The 25551-nt window shown below is 37.0% G+C and overlaps 1 protein-coding gene across 3 annotated transcripts in view; it reads right to left on the minus strand.

Moving 5' to 3' along the window:
* Positions 1-1739: 1739 nt before the first annotated feature.
* The window catches only part of LOC127645401 (disabled homolog 1-like), a 52228-nt gene continuing 28416 nt past the window's right edge, over positions 1740-25551 (minus strand). For 2 of the 3 annotated variants that reach the window (XM_052129006.1, XM_052129008.1), the window contains exons 3-15: positions 22341-22480; positions 20691-20789; positions 16902-17033; positions 16692-16811; positions 16392-16430; positions 15273-15338; positions 13546-13605; positions 12555-12611; positions 11813-11912; positions 9343-9888; positions 8459-8571; positions 7275-7374; positions 1740-4156 (exon numbers count right to left, since the gene is read on the minus strand). In XM_052129006.1, the coding sequence (XP_051984966.1) occupies positions 7288-7374; positions 8459-8571; positions 9343-9888; positions 11813-11912; positions 12555-12611; positions 13546-13605; positions 15273-15338; positions 16392-16430; positions 16692-16811; positions 16902-17033; positions 20691-20789; positions 22341-22480 (1559 nt within the window). In that variant the 3' untranslated portion in view covers positions 1740-4156; positions 7275-7287. The remainder of the gene's footprint in view (positions 4157-7274; positions 7375-8458; positions 8572-9342; positions 9889-11812; positions 11913-12554; positions 12612-13545; positions 13606-15272; positions 15339-16391; positions 16431-16691; positions 16812-16901; positions 17034-20690; positions 20790-22340; positions 22481-25551) is intronic. The other variant, XM_052129009.1, reaches the window with a different exon arrangement.

A 25551-nucleotide genomic window follows, 5' to 3' on the forward strand; every position in this document is an offset into this window, starting at 1 on the left:
GCCTCCTGAGCCGCATACAGCTCCACCCCCTGTGGCTCCACCTCCTGAGAATCCATCTGCTGACTCTGCTCCCTGAGTCTCCAGCAGCCCAACCCCCGGAGATTCCTAAATGCCACTCTACCTCGTCGGGTCCTACTCCACAGCCCAAGCCTCCTCCCGGTGGCTGCCTCCCTGGCCACCGTACCCCGCTCCCTTACTGGACCTTCCTCCACGACCTCTGGACCCCACCCCTTACTGGAACCTCCTCCATGGCCGGCGGACCCTGTCCCTTTCCATCCTCCTCTGCGGCTGCTGGACCCCATTCCCACCATTGGACAGCCCCCTTGGTTCCCAAGCGGTACTGTCACACCCTAATCGGTCTCCCCATCTTCAGCCATCATCAGCTCCAAGTCATTTGCACTCTCATTTTCCCAATCACCTCATCAAGGACTATATATAATCTCACCTCTTTCACTCAGTCAGGATCAGGATTTGTCTCAGATCACCATCCCTTATCACACTATATTTTAATAGTTGTTGGTCTTCATGTTTGCTGTTCAATATTCTACTTTGTTTTGCCTTTTATATAGTGCTCAGTGTTTTCTTTGTAGTTCATGTATATAGTCTTGCTTTGTTATTAAACTGCACTTGGGTACACTCCGACACCCTTCTTCGTCCTCCTTCCATCCAAAGTGTGACATTTGCACTTTAATAGTAGGGTATAGCAGACTTCAAATTTATAACTCTGACTCTGCTGACTTTTTTCCACATTTTATTATTTATTTTTTTTATTTTTGGATGAAATCTTTGGAATTTTCTGAAACAGATTTAAACACGTAGAAATGTGTCAAACGGAGCTAGGATTACTACACTCATATTGGTACTGTAGTTAAAAGCATAATCAAATTAGTCAAAATATTGACTAAAGAACAGGGCCGGCCCTGGCCAATTTGCTGCCCTAGGCAAGATTTCACCTGGTGCCCCTGGAATCACAGACAATTCCACCACTGATCATTGTGTTCATACACTCACACAGAAACAAACTGCGCAGCTTTGTCTTGTTTTTCTTTATTTTGAAAATATTTTGGAAACAAACACACACACACACAACTAAATTATAAATATAATATAAATACATTTATATTATAAAATTATTATGTGAAAAATAGGGGGGTTGATCCGTCACTCGGACCGGGGTGGATCGGAAAGCAATGTAGTTATGTTTTTGTGGGATGATCGCTTTATATATATATATATATATATATATATATATATATATATATAAAGCGATCATCATATATATATATATATATATATATATATATAATCTGTAGTATTAAAGTTGTATTGTAAAAAAAAAAAAAACTCCTTTGGATGCTCAGGCGCCCCAAGGGGTGGGCGGCGCCCCTAGCATTTGCCTATTCCGCCTATGCCACGGGCCGGCCCTGCTAAAGAAGCACGGATATGTAGAATTTTTGGAAAGACAGATAATTCTGAGGAAATCTTTGCACTCAGAGGCTGTATGGGCTTGCACATTGATGAGTGTTCATAATGATGATGATATTTAATTTCTTTTTTATTTGTGGCCAAATAACATGCAGTGAGGTTGTTTTACTATTAATTTCAAACAGTGCAAGACTAACACCAGTTATTTAAAAAGTTATATACCTATAAACCCTTTAGGACAAAATATAATTACAACGATAATCAAGAATGTTTTGTAACGACTGTTTTTATTTGGACAGTGCATAAATGACTGACAAAAGCATGTAGATGCCTATCATAAATATAAGTGAATCTAGCCCATGACATATTAACAATTTACATTATTTGCTTTATTTCAATTGCTTTGCTATCTAAGATGCAATCTTGACAGCTTTATCACAGTTAGTTCAGTTTTTCCTCTTTGTATCGAACTGAATAAGTAGCCTACATAACACTTACAGTCATGTTTTTTTAAAGAAAATTAAATGGATAGTTTAACTATTTTTTTTTATCCCAAATATGATGTTGATATTATTATTTTTTCCTGACAGTATAAGGCAAAATTTAAATAGCAGATCTGATCAGTATAGTGAAGGACATAACTTATTAAAATGGCACTTTAACTTGCAAATGTTTTGTTTATATATATATATATATATATATATATATATATATACTGTATATTAGGTAAAGGAGGGTCATTTGAGAAGGCGACTAATAATACAACAAAGAGCTGGTTCAATGTAAGGTCAGTAAATGTTATTTTGGAGGATATTGGGCAAAACTCATTGTGACTGTCAACCAAACACTTCAAACTAAGCAGACAATATCCAGACAGTTATTTGAACCAGTTGAACTACAGCACTGTTTTCCAATCACAATAGTGAAACCCTAAGCATGGACCTTCTACTTTGACAGACTCACAAAAAGCGTTGGGTTGATAACTTCGGAAATGTAATCTGGTACTAATTACCCATTACAAAATTCAAATTGTAGTTAGTAACATTCTTTTAGATAAAATGTTTTAGATATAATCTGCCATTGATCTAATACATAATCTTGTGCTATTTTAACAATAAGATCCCTCCTTTATTTCAAAAAATCAAAAATCAACCTTCCAGTGAGGCACTTACAATGGAAGTGAATGGAGCTAATTTTGGAGGATTTAAAGGCAGAATTTTTAAACTTATAGTAAAAAAGTACTTTATTTCTTATGTTAAAACGTATTAATTATTTGAGCTATAAAGTTGTTTAAATAATCATTTACCGGGTTGAGTTTATGGTGTGACAACGTCATGGTGATGAAGTTGTAAAATTTGATATAACTTTACATAGAAAAGGTTAGTAACAGATTTGATCACAATAAAATCATGTTGACATGCATATTGTTTACGTCATGTGGCTAAACTTTTGAAAGTATTTAAACATTTACAGATTGCCCCCGTTCACTTCCAACTCTATTTCATTAACAATCAGTACATAATGACAATTTATCAGTAAACGTATTTATTGTTGTTGACTGATATGCAAATATGTAATCATGTAATACATACAAAATAACTTTTTGTTGAACTGTAATCTAAATGGATGTATTTAAAATGTAATGCATTCTAAGTATCTGATTTTTGTAATCCGATTAAGTAGTAGTGGATCCAGATTACATTTAGTCTGTTTCTACCCAACAGTGTTCAAATAGGAGGCAAATGCAGAATGGAAAGGTCTGTCAGTAAAACAAACATGAACCCTGAAGAGGTACAGATATATGCATACAGTATTGCTCATGAATCACACTAAGCTTGCAACACTGAGACAAGCAAATCTCATGGCACAAAAAGCTCTTTAAAATTCAATAGACAAATACAGTTTGTCATTCAAAAACATATACTATTAACAGCATCATAATAGAGAGCTAAAAAAAAATAATTTTAAAATGGTTTGCTTTTAATACTCATACTATATATCATTGTATAAAAACTAAAAACAAAAGAGAACATGTCTTCGTCACTTTTGACCAAATCCATGCAAATGGTCCATGTTAGGAAATCGGTTTCCTTTTCAGGAAGTCTCTGTTCGTTTTGATGAAAAAAAAAAAAAAAACCACACACATCAACATTTAATTCCTTCTGTGAAAAAAAAAACAAAAGCATCAATGTTTTAATCTATGTTTTTGGCTTCTCCGTATTTATAATGCAACTTTCACAGTCAAAGTGATTAATCACTCCAGGTCTAAACCTGATGGCAGAAACTTTGTGCATTACAAATGTTTAAGCAGTTCTGCAGACATTGAAAAAGATGCTTAAGTCTTACAGTCCATCAAATTCACAGTTACACTTAGATCTGATCCAATTTCCAGTATCGTGACAGATTAGTATTGTTTTAGATAAAAATATTTCACTTTTAAAGTAGTCTGGATTGTTGCCGGCTACTGGTAGACAGCCAATATTAAAGTCCATCTCAAACGAAAGGTGCACTTCATTTATTTAAAATGAAAAATAGATTTTTGTCCTCTGTTAGTCCATCTACATCTATTAATCTGACTGTCATGTTATAAAATGGACCTTCAGGTTGTCACAGTCATTAAATTGAAGAGTTTGTGAGATATTCCTCAGAGCTCTCAGTACAGGGTTGTTTTGATGTTCATCAGTGTGACTTTTGTCCAGCGTTGACTCCTGCATGTCCAGAGTAACTCTTCCTAAAGATGAGAATACAAATACAGCTTTAGACAACAAAAACAACATAGGGAATCTACATTTTGCAGATACTAACACACAAAAATACTTATATGCACGTTTTGTGAATCCAAGTCCCTCTTCTTCGGTGAAGTGAAGACAGCCACAAACTGTCTTTATGATATCATTTTGAAAAGGTTACCATTAAACTTTCAAGAAATCCTATTGTCCCACCTCAGGTCAAAACGTTCCAGGGTGCTAACAGCTCATTTGGGGACCATGGAGTTCCCCCAGAGTTAATATTTTCAAAGACAGTTTAAGTCGTATATTATATGCATGGAAGCAGCCCTGCATTGTACCAACATCATTTATTATTATTAGCCTTGAGCCCAAACCTGAAGCTTGACCATTGATCATATACTTATTATTTGTACAAATGTTTCAGTATATTCTGGTAGCATCAGTATTCCGCTGTGCCTTGAGATAAATCATGGATTATAATTAATGTGTCATTCCATGAACTCAGTGCCTTTCGTGTCCCTCATTGACACCTGTGTAAATAATGACTTTACAATAAATAGCTGATGCCAACTTTGACAATGTGTTATTATAGACAATTTTCTGAACACACCAGCCAAATATCTAGTAACTTTATTTATTAAGGTGTTTTTATGTCTTTCTTTATGGGGATGGCTTTTGGTCTGTCCCCAGCCCTGTTTTTCCAGCTTCTCCTTTGGTGTTAGCAAATGTACAAACTTTGATTAAAAAAAGAACTACTTGTAAACAAAATCTAGTATTTAGTATTTATTCTCTCTATATATTCTTATATCTTTTAGTGGACATATTATATTGTTTTAAAGACTTAAGGTTGTGTTTACAAGTTATGTACCAGCCCTGTTCCCATCATAACTCCCCCTTATTAAAATAATGTACAATATCATTTATTAAAAAAAAAAATTGTCATAATGACATCCTCCTCTCAGGATGTGAACTCTACAGGTACAAGTAAGGGTCCCCTCTTTTTTATCACCATATCTTGAATATTGTTTGGTTTGTCAGTATGTGATTGCAAATCTTAAAATGTAATCCCTATTACTGTCATGGTCCAGGTGAGAGCACTTGTGAGTTGAGTTCCCGTGTGTCTATGTGTTGTTGTTTTGTTTCCCTCGTGCGTTCGCTCTGCCATGCGGGTGACGCGGTTTGTGTTTCCTTGGAAATGCTCATTTGCGCCGCTCACAGTTGATTGTCTTCACGAGTGTCTCATTATCCCTACCTATACATTCCTTCTCGTTTCTCGTGTTCATTGTCAGATTTTTGGTGTAGCTGGCGTGTCTAGTCTTGCCTGTCTTGTCTCACTTTCTCTCAGTTTCCCTAGTCTGGACGATTACTGTGCTTATTTCACCACCTGGATTTACCTCTATGGATTATTACTGGACTGTAACCTGTTTGTTTACTTACCTGTCCTTCATCTATCATCTACAGTTCCTGCCCGCTCAGTTCTACAGTTTATTGATGGACATTTTGCTCAGTCACCTGTTTGTGTATACATCAATAAACTCATAATATTACCTCTGCAATTTAGGTCCTCATCTAAAAACTTCCTGAGAGTTACCATGATTTTGTATTGAAAAAAACTGGCAATTAAAAAGTGGATATATTTGGAAATATCAGCTTTAAATTCTCTTTCTAATAAACTCATACTAATTATCATGATCTTGTGTATAAATCTTGTAATGGCTAAATAACTGTTAAACTGTCAGCATTTTACTTTTATTAAAGAAATTCAGTAGCTATAGCCAAACATATATTAAACATTCAGTGCAATTTATTAACACTGAAAGACATTGCCTTTCATAAATCACATGAACCTTACTCTTTACAGATGATGTTTGAGACCCCAAAAGACGTCTGATTGCTTACATTTAGATAAGTCAAAAATTATAAATAAATGCAAAATAGATTTTGCAAAATTATAAAAAATCACTACAAATTACAAAATGTCTTACAACCACTAAAAAGCCAGTTAACACTTATAAAATCTAATTGTTGAGATCAATTTGAAAGCTTCCTTGTTTTAGGTTGTTGAAAGCATGAAGCGCAGCCCAGAAATATAATGAAGACTTCGAGTAAGTGTGCATACACACATTGTGAGACAGCAGGGGTCTGCTTACTGAAGCACCATCTGTACACACTGCCCATGCACATTAACTGAAGATAAAAAACAATTAAAAACAATGGCAAACAGTTCTTGACAGAAATGTAATTGCTCAAGAGGTTTTAATGAATGACCTCAGTGTTAAGGTCTATTCGTGTACCAAGACGAATATTTGGGGTGAATGTTGGAAACAACATTTTGAATAGAAACAATGGATTCCTTTGGAGCTATTCACACCTTTTATGTTTTATGGAGAACAGTCCGATTTGTTTTTTCTTGGATGGACTGACCTATGTGCTGCTCCTAAATCCAGCGTGTTTGTGGCAAATGAACATGAAACACCGGCATTGTATTCCAGAGCTCTATTACTCATCTCACAAACAAAAACACTGAATTCAATGCAAATATGCTTTAAATAAATAATATAGAGACTATTAACACATGCTTTCTTTTTAGAATATATACATAATGTGCTTATACCTCATACTTTATTTGGGGTGGCTGTGGCTCAGGTGGTAGAGTGGGCCGGCTACTAATCGCAGGGTTGGTGGTTCAATTCCTGGCCCACACGACTCCACATGCTGAAGTGTCCTTGGGCAAGACACTGATAGCTAGTGTCTTGTCTTAATATGTCCTACATTATTTAATGTGTACATCACCTTAACTGTTTATGTTATTCTGACTTTAAAAGCAGTGAGCTTCGGCAATTCGTTTGCTTGTGAGAAGCGTTATATTAAAAAACATGTCTTGACCTGTGAATGAATGGAGACTTTTTCTTTACTTTTCTGCTTCTCAGATTTGTCTAAAGCAATCCAAGTAATCTCAAATGTGTATCCTCTAAAGTTTCAGAAGAGATCTCAACAGTGGCTTCAACTGTGCTCAGATTTGTTAAGATACCAAAGTCTTTAATTAAAAGTCTGATATTTCACTATGAATTCAAATATTTCTCATTTGATGTAGGAAGTGAGGAAATCGAGGAGACCCACCAATTGTTTCTCTTCAGACATCTGGCTGTGAAGAGTCTGGCATGTTCGTCTGAGCATCTGCTGGCATCACATCAGAGCTGAGAGCTTGAGAACAGACCTCCTGTTAGACAAAGAGACCACTAATAAGAAACTCAAACAGACATTTGAAATATATCAGAATATAAAATGATAAATATTAACAATTTAAAAGTATCACAAAACATTCATAACATAAAATAAATAACCAAAGTTTAGCCATGAATCTATATGTGGCACAAGCTGATAGGTTTGTTGACTTGTTATCTGTTAGCTAATCGGCTCACTCACATGACATGATAAGCCAATCGGCTTGCATGGTGTAAGCTGATTTGTCCTTTGACTTGTAATTGGGTAACCATTAAATTTATGTCTCTCTCATTGTATAACATTTAATTGCTCAGTTTTGCATATAAGGTGGTTTCTCTGCAGCACGCTTGCTAGTGTTTTTCTCTGAAATCCACCTCAACCCCAGAACCACCTGTCCAGATCTGCTACTTGGGGAATGTCTAACTTTGCCGCACTATGTCATACTTGCTTGATGCAGCATGTATTGTTTTTGTCTAATTGTGCAGCAGCAGCAGCATGTCCACATGCTAACATCATATGTACATGTATTTTCTAGCAGTAGCAAGTCTCCATACTTGCTCTGCAGCAGCAGCGTTAGCAGATCTAATCCACCAAAACCAATATCCTATCAAAATGTCATACCCACATTAACGTGCTAAATCTTTCAGAGAGTTGTCATGACTGAACTTCATAAATAGAATGGCAATATGATATACATGTATGCTTGTAAAACTGAAATAAATGTAAAATTCACATTAATTTAAGCAGCCTTTCCATTATATATGTGCTAGAATAGAAAAAGAAAAATGAATAAAGTAAATATGTATCTAAAAATATGTAGGTGCAAACAGCAATTACAGCACCAAAAACTCCAGTACCTTGCTAGGTAGAGTAGATTTGTATTTTGTTTTGTGTGTACAAATTAATATGATTTATCAAGGCATTGTGTCAATGGAATTAAAAATTCCTGAAGATGATCTGAGCTGGTTTTTGGTGAATCCTGGACAAACTTTTTAAGTGTTGATGTGGACAAAATTGGTAACTGATTAGAAATAATCTCAAAGCAAAGCAATCTCTCATGAAACAAACAGAACTATTACCGATCCTTCTTCTGTCACTTGGCCTGAGCTGTCTCCTGCCTCCAGCAGTGATGGTTCAATTGAGGTGGCTGCTGCTAGGGATGTAGTTTCCTGTTTAGGCTCAGGAGTAGCACCTATAAAAGGATAATCAAATTAGTGGAAATGGACATAATGCATGTATATAGTATTATAAAACTATGTTGGTTCTGGTCCTCGAATACGATTGGACAAGTGTGGCTTTCCAAGATCTAGAGTTGGTGGAGGAGGAGACAAATTTTTGATGAAATTATATCTCAACTAAGTCTCAACTATATTCAGAGTTGCATGTTTGAATGCAAGAACATGTCCTCATCTTGTGCTGTCAGTAGGTTGCGCTTACTGCCCCCTGCTGACTGAGAAAAACTTGTAAAAACATGAAAGTGGTACTTCAAGCATGTTTTGAACCGATGGTTTGAAAATTCCTTATTACGGGGGGCTTGACTAATTGCGTTAATATGTTTATGTTATATTTAATATCATATATCACAGCCCTAAATAAAAGCTGTTTTATTGTACATGGAACAGGTTGGGGGAAAATGCCAGATAAACTACATTTCTGCAACGGCTTTTGTACTTTTGTGTGAACCTGCATCCACACTGCTAGGTTTCAAAGCGCATTACTGAGTGCTCCTTCAATCAGTAATTTGTTTGTTGTAGTCCTTAGAAATATAATTGGGTAAAAGTACAAGTATTTGGTTTCAAAATTACTCAAGTAGATATTCCCCAAAATAATACTTGAGTAATTGTACATTATTTCTAAACTACTTAACACCCTTGATACATGATCATTTTCAATCTTTGTTTATGTAGGATCTCAAACATTTAAGTGCAACAATTATGAGCGTTTTTTGGTGTTTTGAACTTACAAGAGTCAGTCGTGGATGGAGATATCGACGACCCTGGAGTCAAACTCATCTGTGAAAGATCCAGTTCCTCCACTTCCTGTTTCTTAGAGGGCTGTACAGGGTCTGCTGCAGCTTCCGGTCGTCTTGTGTGCATGTGCACTACTATCGTCTCCTCCTGAGTGTCCTCATTCAGGGCTTGTTTAGATCTACTGCGCCGCAGAGTAGAGGCAACAAAATGCTGAGGACTCGTAATGGTTGAGGATGTTTCAGGGGGCTCACAGGAGTGGGGCCGCATGGTCGCTATGGGGACAAGACCCTGAAGCACAGCGGCTGGAATTGGATGCGCTCCCATGCCCACCGTCTGGGCTGGGACAAAAGCCCACTGCTGCTGCCCCGTGGTAGGAGAGTGGAAGAGGTTCGCCTGACCCCAAATCACAGGCTGGCCTCCAGGAAGCATCTGGGCCACCTGCAACGGTGCCTGAACTCCAAAGGCCATTGGAGCAGCCTGGGTAGCAAAGGATTGTTGAGCCCAGTGAGCTGCCTGGATAGCACCCATGGTCATATACCCTGAGAAACAAGAATGAGGATCATACCCTTCCTCCTGAGCACCAGTCATTGGCTATGTTTGGAATAGAACACCAATATACTGTATACTGCTTACTATTTAAAAACAATTGTGAAACATGCATTATGCAATGATAGAGTTTTCAAACAGTAGTACCAAGATCACACAGGAAATGGTCATTTATTAAAGTTCATTTAATTAATCTTAATTACAGGCAAGTACCACCCCCCATTAGACTGTGTCAATTCAAGAGTGAACACATTTTCCATGCAGTGCTTCTGATAGCATGTTACACGAGAAACCTCAGTGACACAGGTTCTGATCCCATGGAAACCAGGAAGTAAATGAATAATGACGTTCACATAAAAAATAATGAGTGCAATTCAGGTTGCATTTTTGCTCTCAAATTACTTAAACCCAAACCTCAATCCTAAACCTAACATGAGAGGGAAGAGTTAATAAAATACACATTCCTGTTGTATCTAAAAATACAACTTTATTTTGGTACCACTCTGGAGACATGTTACCTAGAAACTACAGCATAAATCTGCCCAAACATTCAAGACCACTTTTAGCTTCGGCCACTGGGGGCATTGCTTTGAATTTCAGTAGGCCCATAGAGAGTTCAGCAGCAAAATATTTGACCTACAGATGCTGAAAAATTACAGTGTGATTAGTCTAACGTTGTTGTCAAATGAACTCACTATGTTGTATACTTAATTTAGTAAGTAGCATTCATTTAGTCAATTAATAGTATATTATAATAATAATCATAATAAATAGTCAAAAGGAGATATTTAACTTGGCTGATATGCACAGTGCAATGCAATCTTCAAAATGTCAATTATTATGTCTCGGATGTCAAAAAGATGTTCAGCAGATGTTTTTGAGGTCTTTATAATCTGAATTGTTTGTAAATCTGATCTTTTTAAGATCGGATGTTAATTGGTGATGCTTTCAGATGAAAAGATCTAAAACAGACATCTCAGAGATGTATGTATGCTATCTGGGAATCCATACAGTACATACAGAAAATCTGCACCAGTATACATAATGCTGAAATAGTCTATGGTATGTACGAAATGTGCCATTGATATTTTATGTATGATAAATAGTGCAACAGTTCCCGCACACTTTTTCAGTCATCTTGTTTCTGGAAGTTTTTACCAAAATTGATTTCACAAAATTCTTTTTAAAAGAGTTCTAAGAAATGAACCAAACCAGCCAGCTCCGAGAAGACTCACAATATTACAAACTTCGATTTGAAGCAAAAAAACTCTTTAAAAATTGACAAAAAGCCAAAAGTTCAAGACTGTACTTAACGTCTTTTAATAAGGGAATGAACTACAATCCCATGCAGCATTGTGAGTGACGTAATTAAACTATAAATGATGAAAAAACATTAACTATTGATTTAAAGTTGTTGATTATAAGTATATAAACAATAGATTTTAATTTTATTGCAAAATATTCAGATATATACACATCTTTAAGTAATCTGAGTGTGTAGAGATTGCACCAATCACAGTGCGTCATGGGAGGTCGATGCAGAGCTCTTTTTGCAAGCTTTGTTTGCTGCGATTCTCTGATTGGTGAAATTCTCTTCAGGATTGTGGGTAATGTAGTTCTTCACCAGAAACTATGCTATTCAACACAATTAAACAAACAGAGATTGATGGATTCAGCAGAAGCACATACCATCGATTAACATCCTTGAAGTTCATGTTAGGCCTGTATTTAAAAGTTGATAAGTTATCATTAAAAATCTATTCCCCAATGGATAAAATTAATAGAATTTTGTCTTCCAGTACCAGACTGTATATGTGTCATCAATAGTATTGGACTTAAATATAACAACTTTTATGAAAGTTCTATTTTAAACTGTCTCTGGATTACTCATAATAAGAAATGGCACTTGTGGGTTACCTGAGGGCACTGCTGGTGGGCTGAAATGGGTGAAGAATTCTGGGGGGTGCTGATGTCGTCTCCTCTCGGGATCCAGTGTGTTAGCAGGCGACGCTGGCATCTGTGATGACAATGATGGCATTTTGGTTGTGTAATTTGTGACCTCAAATTATTTTCATTACCATACCACAGTAAAGGTGTAGATTTGACATGGAAAAAGTACACTGAGGTGATACTATCACAATACACAGAATAAAAAGCTAAAACAGTACAATATATACATAAAAGGCTTTTGAAAAGTATCAAAAATAAAGAGTAAAGGCCTCGTGAAAACTTTCCCATTCAATTGTAACAAGACCTTCATATAACAACAAGAAAAAAGGGACATGAATGTGCCCAAAGTTGAAGAAACACCAATATTAGTATAATATAAATTATAATAGTTACTATATATGGGTTAATAAATATATTTTCAAATTTATGACTATATTTTCAGGATTTATAACTACATTCAAGTATACAGCTACTAATTCAGATTTGATATGATTATTTAATATTTGGCTCCACATATGGCTAATGCTAAATATGAATTAAACAAAACTATCCATGAAAAAACAAAACAATACAAGAAACCTCTAAACATCACTTGCGAATAATACGCAATGTTCTGTTGGAAAAGAGTTCTTAAGGTTTTTATGTGTCTCATCTTACAATCCTGAGACTGAAAACATGATTTGCTAATGTTCTCTTGAGGTTTACTTACTGACAGGATGTCTGGAGGGGTGGCCATGTCACCAAAGAGATCAAACTGGTTTATATTCTGCAAGGCAGTCAGAGAGGAACATAAATAAGATATAATACCGTGCTGGAAGAATGTCTGCACAAAATCAATTTCACCAATGAGCACTTCACAACGGGTCTTTGATTTAGAGTTTTAGTGATTATTGATGTTATTAATCCAGTGGTGGGCTTGAATGGGAAATAATACTGCTACTTAAAAAGACTACAATGATTGGGTACCAGGGGGAAGAACTGACTATGAATGACTGCATAACATCAACAACTGAAGGGAATCAGGCAACACATCCAAACACAACACAATCGGTATAAATATGACGTGATGAGAACTAAGATGCATGTGTAAAAGGACAAAAAGAAAAACAACACATATGTATTTTAAAGAGAAAACTAGTGTAGCCTTCATCAAATCACACAGAAGGCTTGAGTGTTCATAGATTCAGGAAGGATCAATGTTTGCCGCAAACATTGCAGAGGGGAAACTTGGATTTATGTGAGGGCGGCTCCAGGCACTCAAAAGGCTCCGACTGAATGAACAGACAAGCAATAACACTCTGTGAAATGGATTGATAGTAACAAGTTTCATTCAGGTGAAAGCAAGCCTTTGTTGCGACTGATATAGATCGGTCTGGGATTTTGCAATGCATGCCTGATTCTTCAATGTTCTATCAGTAAGTTTAATGATTATGCATTTAGCAAACTCAGTACTAATTGTGAGAACTATTCAATTCTTCAGTCTTTTACGACGGTTGATGGCCACAACCATTAATTGTCCATGCAATGATGAGTGTTCTTTTAGAGCCAATATTTAACTTCATTCATTTCTGCCCAAACTACTCTTCATTAAAAAATGTCCTTCTAAACCCATGCAGTACATCCAGACAATAGATGAACACTAAATACATGGTGAAGGGTCAGGGAGGTTGGGTGAATGTTAGAGGTACAAAAGCACCTACAGTCATACAATGGCGTTTTGGAACGTCATAGGCTCCTTCTTTCTGCTGACTTGTGGGGACCTAGAAATTATAATAGGTTATCAAAAAAAGGCTTCTGCTACAAACAATATTTTAATGAGGAAATGTATAGGTCCCTGCTGACCTACCCCCCCCCCCCCACACCCAATTTAATAAAATATAATTAAACCTTAAACCATGCTGGTCTGTTGACTGACTGTAGAGGGGTTTGGGGAACCATCCACGACTGACCAGCTGGCCTACTAGCTTAACCAGCTGAACAGCAACTTGGCCAGGGGAAAGGATAACTAGAGCAGCTTTAACCAGCTAAGACCAGCAATCTAGCTTATACTGGTTTAAGCTGGGGGGTTTTCAGCAGGGGTATTTAAAGGGATAGTTCACCCAAATATGAAAATTCTGCCATTCCTGTATTACTTTTTTCTTCTTTCTTATGCTAAACACAAGTGACTCGTTTTAAAGCTAAAAAAAGGAACCTAAAAGATATATAAAGGTAGTCTGTGCGGCATTGGGCATCATATTCCAAATCTTCTAAAGGCATACGATAAGCTTTGGTTAGAAACAACAAGAAATATCTAGAATTTTCAGTGAAACTCATCTGTTGCATAAACACTTACATTGTTTCTCGGCTGAACATGTCGCTGCGACCGAGTTTCTTTCACGCAATCATGAACACTCAACGGACATCAATATTGTTGTTGTAAATTGACTTTCATTTTTGGGTTGTTTTCAGCGGTGAATAGTTGAGTAAAAATACTTAAGTATTTTACTTAAATATTATTTTTGGGACCTGTCCAGGGTGTCCCCCGCCTTTCGCCCAATGTTAGCTGGGATAGGCTCCAGCCCCCCGCGACCCTGTACACAGGATAAGCGGTTGACGATGGATGGATGGATGGATTATTTTTTGGGATTTGTCCTTTACTCGAGTGCAATTTAAACGGAATACTTGTACTTTTACTTAATTACATTTGCAAAGTAAAAGAGTACTTTTTTCTCCTTACAATTTTATTTATTTATTATTTTCTCCCCAATTTGGAATGCCCAATTCCTAATGCCCTGTAAGTTGTGTAGTTTTATGTGTCATTTTATGGTACTTCTATGACACTTTGGGCTCATATGGCGACTCGCAGTCTCTTCAAGACTCGTACCCCTGTCCTTTGTATCACAAGTGCAATGCTCTATCAATTTAATCACGTAAATGTAAAGTCTTTAATGTCTCAAAAACATGAATAACCAACAGTCCTGGGCACATAATAAACCATTTGATTTTAAAAAATCTGACTTTTTAACGGTATTATTGTACATAAATTTTTTCGAAAAACTATTTGCTTTAGATTATTTATATTTTTTGCTTGTTTCTTAGGTGCTACTAGTTACAATTCAGAAACGGCAATAGAAAATTCCCACGCTTACTATCAACTGCCACTGTATTGAAAAGATGAACTGCTTCACATAAGAAAGTCATAAGGGTTTGGAGCAACATGATGGTAAGTAAATTATTAAATCATTTTCATTTTGGAGTGAACTATTCCTTTAAGACTACTGCAGTCTTCTAAGAGAAAACATGAGCAACTGATTTTTCAACTGACAAGTCATTGGAAACATTTATATAAAATGTATATAAATCAAAATCAAAAGCAACTCTACCCATCTCTTTGTGATACTCTAACTGTACAGTTGTGGTCAGAAAGGGGAGGGGCTTAACAAAGTACCTGGTAAACGCTCTCTTCTGATTGGTGGCCACGGAGGGGCTCATGTCCAGCTTCAAACACAATGTACTATGAGGAGTTGGGAAAGAAAACGAGAGACACCCCATAGGGAACTTGTCAGACACGACAACACTAACGACATTCAAAACTCACTGTTTATCCATATATGTTTTTATTTTTATGGAACAACAAGAGAGAAAGATCCCAAATGAGATCTCTGCTATACTCCCCTGTACAACAATAGTTTACATAGAGAGTAAATGTAGAATTTCGCTTAAGGTTCGTGCTTTTCCGATTTTTCTCCTGAGAAAATCACCCCAGTAATCTCACACATTTTGTCTAGAGTTGCAGAAGAGATGTCAACAATGTCTCAAACTGTGCTCAGATTTGTCAGCATTGCCATCAAAAATCAAAGATCTCAAAATAACCTCAACCATTTCTCATTAAATTCATCCAATGGAAATGATCTAAGCGATGCAGTCCACATACAGTACATTTGATGTTTTCTCAACAATTGCCTCATATGTGTCTATTTTTATTTCTTCGAAGGAATTTTAGGAGAAACTTTTGAGACAAAGATGATACCTTTTATTAAGTCAGAAAGAGAAATCTCTGAGCAAAAAATTTCCTCCAAGATCATAGAGTAAAATATCATAGTTAGAAAGAACTTTGTGCATTTAATTTACAACTGTGATACAAAAACATTTCAAATGAGATCATTTCAAGTTTTTTTCATAGTGCAAATAAAAGTGTCATTTTGAGACCTTCCATCTTGGTGGAAGAAAAAATGCGGGTGTCAAAAAGATGGTTAAGGTTGTCTGTATTCAGTGTGAGCGAGAGAGCACTGGATTGAAAAGATCACAGTACATCCAGTGGGAGTGTACATGACTCTCCGTAGAACATACACACAAATCAACAAAACATGACTGCATATTCACTGGCAATGGCAGGAGTTGAATGATTAACAGAAATTCATGTTCTGTGGGTATCTACTGCTACTACATGAAATTTAAATGATTAAAATATGAGCAGAATGTGTCGGTTATTCTTTATAAAATCAGGTTACATGTACATGTCAACATACATGACACATTTACTGATAGAAATGTGAATTTTGCCCACCTGATACACTGGATCATCAATCTCATCTTCCAGAATGCTCTGTGTCAGCCATCGAGACAAACAGGCATAATTGGGAGCATATTGGTAGAGAAGACATTAGAGGTAAACCAACAGAAACAACAACAATAAAAAGGTTTTGGTGCAATGTTATTGTCAACATCACCCAATATCGTATCTACATATACTTATATAAAATATCAAACGTAATATCAAGCATTCTGACACTTTCTTGAATGTATGAAATGCACTTTTGACCTGAAAGACTTCAGGCTAGTTCAGGCTCATGTTGTTGGGATCTACCTGATAGATGGCTGGCTCACAGTGTTTGTCCTTCTGAGTCTTTTTCTGTGACTCCTCCCTCTGTTTGATGTCATAGACCAAGGTGAACAGGTCACGAAGGTTCAGTATAACCGGCTCTGCCTACAGGAGGAGCAACACTGACGTTAAAGAGGAATAACTGCAGTTTTAACCAAGAGAACAATTAGGATGTTTTAGACCAAAACCACTGACCGAATGGCTCGTCTTGATTGCCACAAATTTGTGGTTTCCTTTCTTTCCACACACGTAGCCAAAGGCGCGATGGTCCCTAGTGTCTTTGGCAATATAGGAGATTTCGTGCACAGAGTGCTGGTGTTGTAAGACCTGTGGATTGATAATGTTTTCACTTTCACTTTTTTATATTGGTGATGAATGGTCTAGATTTGCATTACCATATTGTCCTGTTACAAATGTGCTTACTGCACTGGATTTTAAGCCACAATTATTTCATTTTTGCTATATGGCCCTACTTTCTTATAATGTTGGACTAGGCTAAAGACTCTTCCTATGTGTGTCTCAAAACCAAAATAACTGATACGGGTTGTATCTGGTTGAATTCACCATCTTTTCAAATCCCAAAGAAATGGTTTGACGAGCAGTTTTCTTTTCTGTTTCAGCATATTCCTTATTGAAAAAGGACGTTAAGGCAGAACATATCGAAGGGCCTGTCTTTTTAAATGGCAAATGGACTGTAAATGTATCTGCTAATGTTAATCTGCTAAAAGTTGATTTACAGTAGAATAATTATGACCTCAAAGATAAAAGCTTCTTTTTAAATAAATAACCATGATTACTAATGATTGATGCTGGGCTGATCTGTGTGTGTGTGTGCGCGCGCGCGCGCGTGTGTGCATGCGGTTGATGAGTACAAAGCATGAAATAACCACAGGACTCTAAAACCCTTACAGAGCACTAATGATCAGAAAAGATAATAATGATCATTATCTCTACTGTGCTTGCATTGCCAAAGGTATATTTATGCAACCCTTCTTCACTAGAGGAAGACATCAAACTGAGCCACATTTGTGGCTTTATGTTTCCATATGGGAAATGGGACTTCCTTGGATGTGTGTCGGGTTTGCTGCTGTGTCCTAACTACAGTACACTGGACAAGACCGCAAACCCCAAGCTCATGTGTGAGCACCCCCAAGGTTGATTAACAGGTGCACTAAAAAATAAACTTTTGGATTTACAGTGTTAATGGGTTCCACGCAATAGGGTTGAGTAGTCATTAGCCACGGTTAAGTTGTAAAGGCCTATTCACACCAAGTCCGTTTTTACATTGCAATTGTTGGTTTCGAATGAGCTTTTGTACTGGAATACATTCCTATGGTGATATTCACAGTGGGTCCGACAAATCGGGTCTGATGTTTTCCCCTTCGGACTGCGATGAAAACTGACCAATGAGATACAAGCTTTTTAGAATTTTTCTAGAGTGGCTGCAGCTACTCAATCCAGCACATTGGTGGCTCTAATCAACTGGCAAACACCAGCATTGGATTGGATTTTTGTAATGTGCTGATACCGCATATTTTATAATATACCTGGTGTTTTGTGATTATTTACTTTATTTAATATATATATTACTGTGCCTGTTACATTATCCTGATGTTAAAAATAGCAGTGAGGTTCAGCAATTCATTTGGACTAAGCTCATAGTAAAATATCCCATAAAATAATTTACTGTGAACAAACAAATTGCATAACCTCACTGTTATTTTTATTGAAAGGGTAATGTAACAAAGTACTCCTGAGGTGTATTCCAGAAAGCAGATTAAGCAACTTACCCATGAAGATGAAATAATGCTTGTTTGTAGTCATTAAAGCTTCATGTTTTGCATCACTGCAATATGGCACACCTTTATTCTTAACGTCTGTTTCCATGGTGACTCGATAATTCGGCGATCTGCTGAGAATGCCTTTCTGAGTTCTCTGTGAAACTGCACAAACTCGGAGTTTCAAACTCACGTTTGAGTGAACTAACCCAGCGCAGGTGTTCTGGAACCCACATACTACAAGTAAGCAAGTTTGGGGTTAATCAACCGAGAGTTCAGGGTTTATGTCACAGTAAATTAATCTTGCTTTCTGGAATACCCCTCTGTAACAGTGCTCTTATTACATGCACAAGAAACCCTGAATTCAATACAAATATGTAATAATTAAATAAAGCAAAGACACAGAGCCTGTTTTTTCTTTAATAGATTTTTTTATGTAATGCATCATATTCTCTATACCAGTTTTTCCTTAATGTACATTATTCAATGTGTATTTATATCGCTGTACCTTGTGTTATTGTATCCATACATTAAAGAAGAGATGTATATGTATGCAAAAGCGTTCTTAACTCATTTCACTCATGAAAAAAACCCACATTAAATACCCCTTAAATTTCATGTAAATAATAATGAAACAGTTATGTCAAATCAGATAAATAAATGCCTTAACAGCAACAGCGCCTCATACTGTACAGGAGTGACATAGTTTTTATTAAATTTATTTCAGTCTCTGCCTAAATTGACATGTTGTCGGTAGTTCGTTTTGTAAACTGGTGATGATTTTGGTGTGAACAGGCCTTAAGAACTAAAGAAATTCATGTTAATTGGATAAAATCTCTGATTTTGCAAAGCATTTGGACATGTTAGTGTTATGTATTATATGTTCATTTTACTTGATAATAAGCATTGAATTTACAAGTTACAATTCATTCTTTCAGTTAATAATTGGTTAGCAACAGTTTTTGTCGATGTGATAAATGTATGTGATTCAAGCATTGGCTTGAATCACAAAAAAGTTGATTCTTATCACTCTACTGTGAGTGAAACAGAAAATGCTTATTGTACAAAGCAATATAACATTATTTTGTTTAGTAATTCTTTAGTAGTCCTCAATCTATACTCAAGCTCCATTTTTCACCACAGTCGTAACCCTCAAAATTCCAACAGAATCTCTTGACATAATAACTACTCTCCCCCTGTATTCATCTTGCCCAAAAACAGTTAAAAAACACTTAATTTAAACATTTACCAACAAAAACATTCATGTTGTCCCAATGAAATGTGATTAAGCAAAGCTGACAAGACACTGTATTTCATAAACTCATTCAAATTAAGTTCACTTAAATTATTCTTAACTTGCATTTGTTGAGTAATTTGAACAAGGGAGAATTCAGTAAAAGTGATGATAGTGAAAGATTTTTGAGTATGTCAGTGGTTGTCAAATGAAGTTGAAAAAGGGATTGCCATTCCATTTTAATTTTGGTGGGATTGTAACGTGACGTGGAGGAAACAAAATCGCAGATGGAGACATTGCAATTACTATTTTAATATGACAGGGTCATCGCTCGTAAGACTTGGAAATTTAATTGCAAATGAATTTTGCATTTCCATTAGAATTTTGGCAGACAGTGTACGTCCACGATGGGGAAACACGATTGCACTTAAATAATGTCCCCAAATATGCGTCCACAAATAGAAAACTCAAATTCAAATGCAATTTGAAACTCCTTTAGAAAATAGTCCTGGATAAACTTCCATAGGGAGTGCAGTTGAGTCACTACACTAATTTCAGGTGTGAAAAGGTTAGCCAATTAAAACAAGAGATAATTTACCTATAAGTCATTAACACACATTATAGAACATTCACATTTACATCTAGAAGTCTTCAAGGTACATTAGCAGCCTTTACTTGAAAAGAGGGTCAGAAAGAGGGTGGAAAATGGTAGTGTGAATCTGTGGTGCAATAAAAAAATTATGTCTTTGTTAGTCATCTGAGGCCTCATATTCAGGTGGAAGTCTATGCCATGCATGGATTTTGTGACCCTCATCAGGATTTGGTGTGAACTTTCAAATGTTCCTTGCCAGAACATTAGATATGGTTAACATCCAGCCATGAGGGACTTGATAATGATAAAATGCTACAAAAGTATGACCTCTTTAAAAGTGCATGTGTATAACAATCAAATAAAATGTATCCTCCACTCACCCCTGATCTCTCATCATAAATCTTGATTCCACCGAAGGACACTGTAAAGAAAATTCTCTGTTTGTGGTTCCCTTTTGACCGTGCCGAGGTAGCAATTCCCTGTAGAAGTTAAAAGAAAAAAAAGGATGAGTACCCTTTTTACACTTTGGAAAATAGATGGATGGATGGATGTTCCCAAGTGCACCAAATTAAAACTGATGTGTGTAATTTTTTCTTGTATCCCACCATAATCTTCAGAGAAAACTAGTAAGCCATTTGTAGGCTGATTTCTCTAAAATGTCTAACATTGTGGCACTATCAAAACATTTACGTTTGTTTGAGTGACCCATCCAGCCCAACACAGCAACATTGGCTCGACCAATGGTGTGACTTACATTCCATTACACTTTTATCCAAAGCGACTTACAGTGTACTTATTACAGGGACAATCCCTCCAGAGCAACCTGGAGTTACTGTAAGTGCCTTGCTCAAGGACACAATGGTGGTGGCTGTGGGGGTCGAACCAGCAACCTACTGATTACCAGTTACATGCTTTATCCCACTACTCCTCCAACACTCCAATACTTGGGGGCAGGACTATCTGTTTGCACAACCAATGGAAGACGGGAGGAGTTTTCTGTAATCTGTTTAAAATCAGTGATTATTTGTCCATTTCCGCTTGGTGACACGGTGCAGTGCCACATAAATTACACACTTCAGCTTGAAAGCAAACGTCAATGAAAACATCTTCAGTTAAGGTAGTGAAATATGAAGAGGTTGCCATAGTTTGAATGGGGGGGATGGTTGCATGTGTTACATAACAGACACCTTTTCAGTTCTACATCATTTTTGTCAGGTCCCTTTTGTTCCTTTATATTCAGCACTACAAAAGACTCAATGGAAACGTGTCTAGAACACTGACTACTAATATTCTCAGACTTCTTTGATTGCAGAAATTAAACAGATTGTGCAGACTGAAGCCTTTGAAGAAGACTTTTTCATTGCCTTGGCCTTTTGTTGTATAATGAGAAGCAATTCGTAACACGTTCCATGGTCACTTGGAGCAGTTTTGATCTCCTGACATCTCTCTTAAGTCAATGCTTAACAGCTTAACTATTATACACACATACACAGCTACCAATGCCAGCAGCCTGTGTTCACCCTCAATGAGCTGTCAAATCCATTTGAGCACTGACTCGAGAACAAAGGGAGAAGCGATGCTGAGATGGACATTTCCTGACAGCTAAGGATCAGTAGATTAGTAATCTATGGCTTTGTGGGAATGCTATCGGAAATCCGTTCTTCTTCATTCTAAACTGGTTGATACCTGGTATCACATTGAAGAACCTGCTGTATCAAACAAACTGATCTATCCATGAATCTAGGACGTTAAACTCTATGGAGATTATCAGAGGACCCTGTATTAAATGACAAAACCAGTGATGTAGTATATATATTTAATGTAGACATTGTTAGTGGACAAATTAAATAAACTGAAAAGAATGAAAAGTGTGTTTAAGGGAGTTGATTTACTACATGGTCAAAAGTAGCCATAGATGAAGAAACACACATTTATTTTGTACAAAGTAAAGCCTTTGTTATACATCCTAACATGGCTTCCCTCCAGCAATCAAACCTCCAGCTCCTTTCTCTTCAATCAGAAATCTTTACCTTCAGCTTCATCATGGAGTCCTGGCACAGTTTGTCTCCACGCGCCGCCGTCACATCATCAATCCCGATCAGCTTGGCCTTGTAACTGATGCCATCCCCTCTGAAGCGCTGAATCAGGGCCTGTTCACTACAGTCCTGACCTACACAGAGAGATGGATTGTGACTGTAATCCATTCAAACTGATAAATCATGCACACATTTACCCCTTCAGAGTGTGTGCTGGTGTCCTTGTGAGCCTTCAAGAAGATTATGGGTAAGTTCACATAATTGTACGGTATAGTGTTGCAAACCATGTCTGAGCAATTCCACATCTCATGAATGAAAATGGAATATACAATTATTAAAACAATGACAGAGCTTATTAGCAATTAGCTTTTGATTAAATGTCTTTTTGAAGAAATTGTCCTTATTTCTAAACCCCTAACTCTTAGTATTATACTTTAATGTGTAATTCTTCCTACATCCTTTGTGCAACAGACAATACAGGTGAAACTCGAAAAATTAGAATATCGTGCAAAAGTTCATTAATTTCAGTAATTCAACTTAAAAGGTGAAACTAATATATTATATAGACTCATTACAAGCAAAGTAAGATATTTCAAGCCTTTATTTGATATAATTTTGATGATTATGGCTTACAGCTTATGAAAACCCCAAATTCAGAATCTCAGAAAATTAGAATATTGTGAAAAGGTTCAGTATTGTAGGCTCAAAGTGTCACACTCTAATCAGCTAAACACCTGCAAAGGGTTCCTGAGCCTTTAAATGGTCTCTCAGTCTGGTTCAGTTGAATTCACAATCATGGGGAAGACTGCTGACCTGACAGTTGTGCAGAAAACCATCATGGACACCCTCCACAAGGAGGGAAAGCCTCAAAAGGTAATTGCAAAAGAAGTTGGATGTTCTCAAAGTGCTGTATCAAAGCACATTAATAGAAAGTTAAGTGGAAGGGAAAAGTGTGGAAGAAAAAGGTGCACAAGCAGCAGGGATGACCGTAGCCTGGAGAGGATTGTCAGGAAAAGGCCATTCAAATGTGTGGGGAGCTTCACAAGGAGTGGACTGAGGCTGGAGTTACTGCATCAAGAGCCACCACACACAGACGGGTCCTGGACATGGGCTTCAAATGTCAAACATCTTACCTGGGCTAAAGAAAAAAGAACTGGTCTGTTGCTCAGTGGTCCAAAGTCCTCTTTTCTGATGAGAGCAAATTTTGCATCTCATTTGGAAACCAAGGTCCCAGAGTCTGGAGGAAGAATGGAGAGGCACACAATCCAAGATGCTTGAAGTCCAGTGTGAAGTTTCCACAGTCTGTGTTGGTTTGGGGAGCCATGTCATCGGCTGGTGTTGGTCCACTGTGCTTTATTAAGTCCAGAGTCAACGCAGCCGCCTACCGGGACATTTTAGAGCACTTCATGCTTCCTTCAGCAGACAAGCTTTATGGAGATGCTGACTTCATTTTCCAGCAGGACTTGGCACCTGCCCACACTGCCAAAAGTACCAAAACCTGGTTCAATGACCATGGTATTACTGTGCTTGATTGGCCAGCAAACTCGCTTGACCTGAACCCCATAGAGAATCTATGGGGCATTGCCAAGAGAAAGATGAGAGACATGAGACCAAACAATGCAGAAGAGCTGAAGGCCGCTATTGAAGCATCTTGGTCTTCCATAACACCTCAGCAGTGCCACAGGCTGATAGCATCCATGCCACGCCGCATTGAGGCAGTAATTAATGCAAAAGGGGCCCAAACCAAGTACTGAGTACATATGCATGATTATACTTTTCAGAGGGCCGACATTTCTGTATTTAAAATCCTTTTTTTTTATTGATTTCATGTAATATTCTAATTTTCTGAGATTCTGAATTTGGGGTTTTCATAAGCTGTAAGCCATAATCATCAAAATTATATCAAATAAAGGCTTGAAATATCTTACTTTGCTTGTAATGAGTCTATATAATATATTAGTTTCACCTTTTAAGTTGAATTACTGAAATTAATGAACTTTTGTACGATATTCTAATTTTTCGAGTTTCACCTGTAATGTAGCTTTTTGAGAAGAGGTGTGATATTACTTTTCTAACCGATCAGACATTTTTCCTGGTAAAATGTGCAAAAAAATCTCTCAGATATTCAAGAATGGACTCCAGAATATCATGGAGACATGGTGTTGGGCTGAACTTGGGTCAGTTATCCAGCACCTAGCAACCACATACCAACACCTTGGTAACTCAAACACAAAATCTTTTCTATTCTGTATTTACATTGATGATGTGGATAGAGCTTTACATGATTTAATCATTTTAACATGACAAATAAAGAGCAAGACCATAGGTTTCCCATTTCAAATAATGAACACGTTTTTTAAGAAGAGCACAAAAAAACATGCTACAAAAGAAATGGCACTTTTGAGTGCATGAGGAGGACAGATCCGCTCAAAAACGCTCAGGAAATGAATAAGCAGCTAAGGGTCACCTCCAGTCCGCACTGCTCAAGGGGTCTTTTGATGTACCACCGCGTGAAAGACGCTTTTGAGGAGCGTTATGTGGGTCTAGCAGAGGCTCTTTTCCCTTTATTTACGGTGATCTTGGCCATCTTTCGCCTTTCTTCATAAATCTCAGCTTCAGGAGATTATAGACTTGAGCCGCAGACTGTGTATTGCTCTCGCTTCGCCTCTTAAATGGTAATTACCGAAACGCTCATGGACTGGTGGGTGTGTAGAGGCTGAACTAAAACATACAGTCGGGTTTGCATTTTTGGCATTTACCCATTAAAGAACTCATTTTAACATAAAATCAAAGGAAAATAATATAGAAAACACTCAAATACATACATGAAAAGAAACAGTATTTGATTTTCTCTAATGATCCTCTGTGAGCAATTATGAAGAAACTCACTGTGATTCATCCAAAAAAGCCATAAAAGAAGCCATGCATTCCAATGATTTCACCACAGGTCAAATCACTCAGTATGTTTGAGTAGTTATAATTGAGCTACAATGGGTTTTTGCATTGAAGATGCTGATAAGTTTACTGTCTGTAAAAGTATGCATGACCCAATGTGTGATCAAATATTTGAGAGTGTGCGTCTGGGCAATTGTATGTGACATCTGCAGTCTAAACGTGAAATTGGACTACTTCAGTAAGTCAAACCACTTAACACTTAATCATAAAGCCCTGCAAATTAACTCAATCAATTAACACAATACAGGTC

Source organism: Xyrauchen texanus, chromosome 6 (assembly GCF_025860055.1).
Source record: "Xyrauchen texanus isolate HMW12.3.18 chromosome 6, RBS_HiC_50CHRs, whole genome shotgun sequence".
Classification (NCBI taxonomy): Eukaryota; Metazoa; Chordata; class Actinopteri; order Cypriniformes; family Catostomidae; genus Xyrauchen; species Xyrauchen texanus.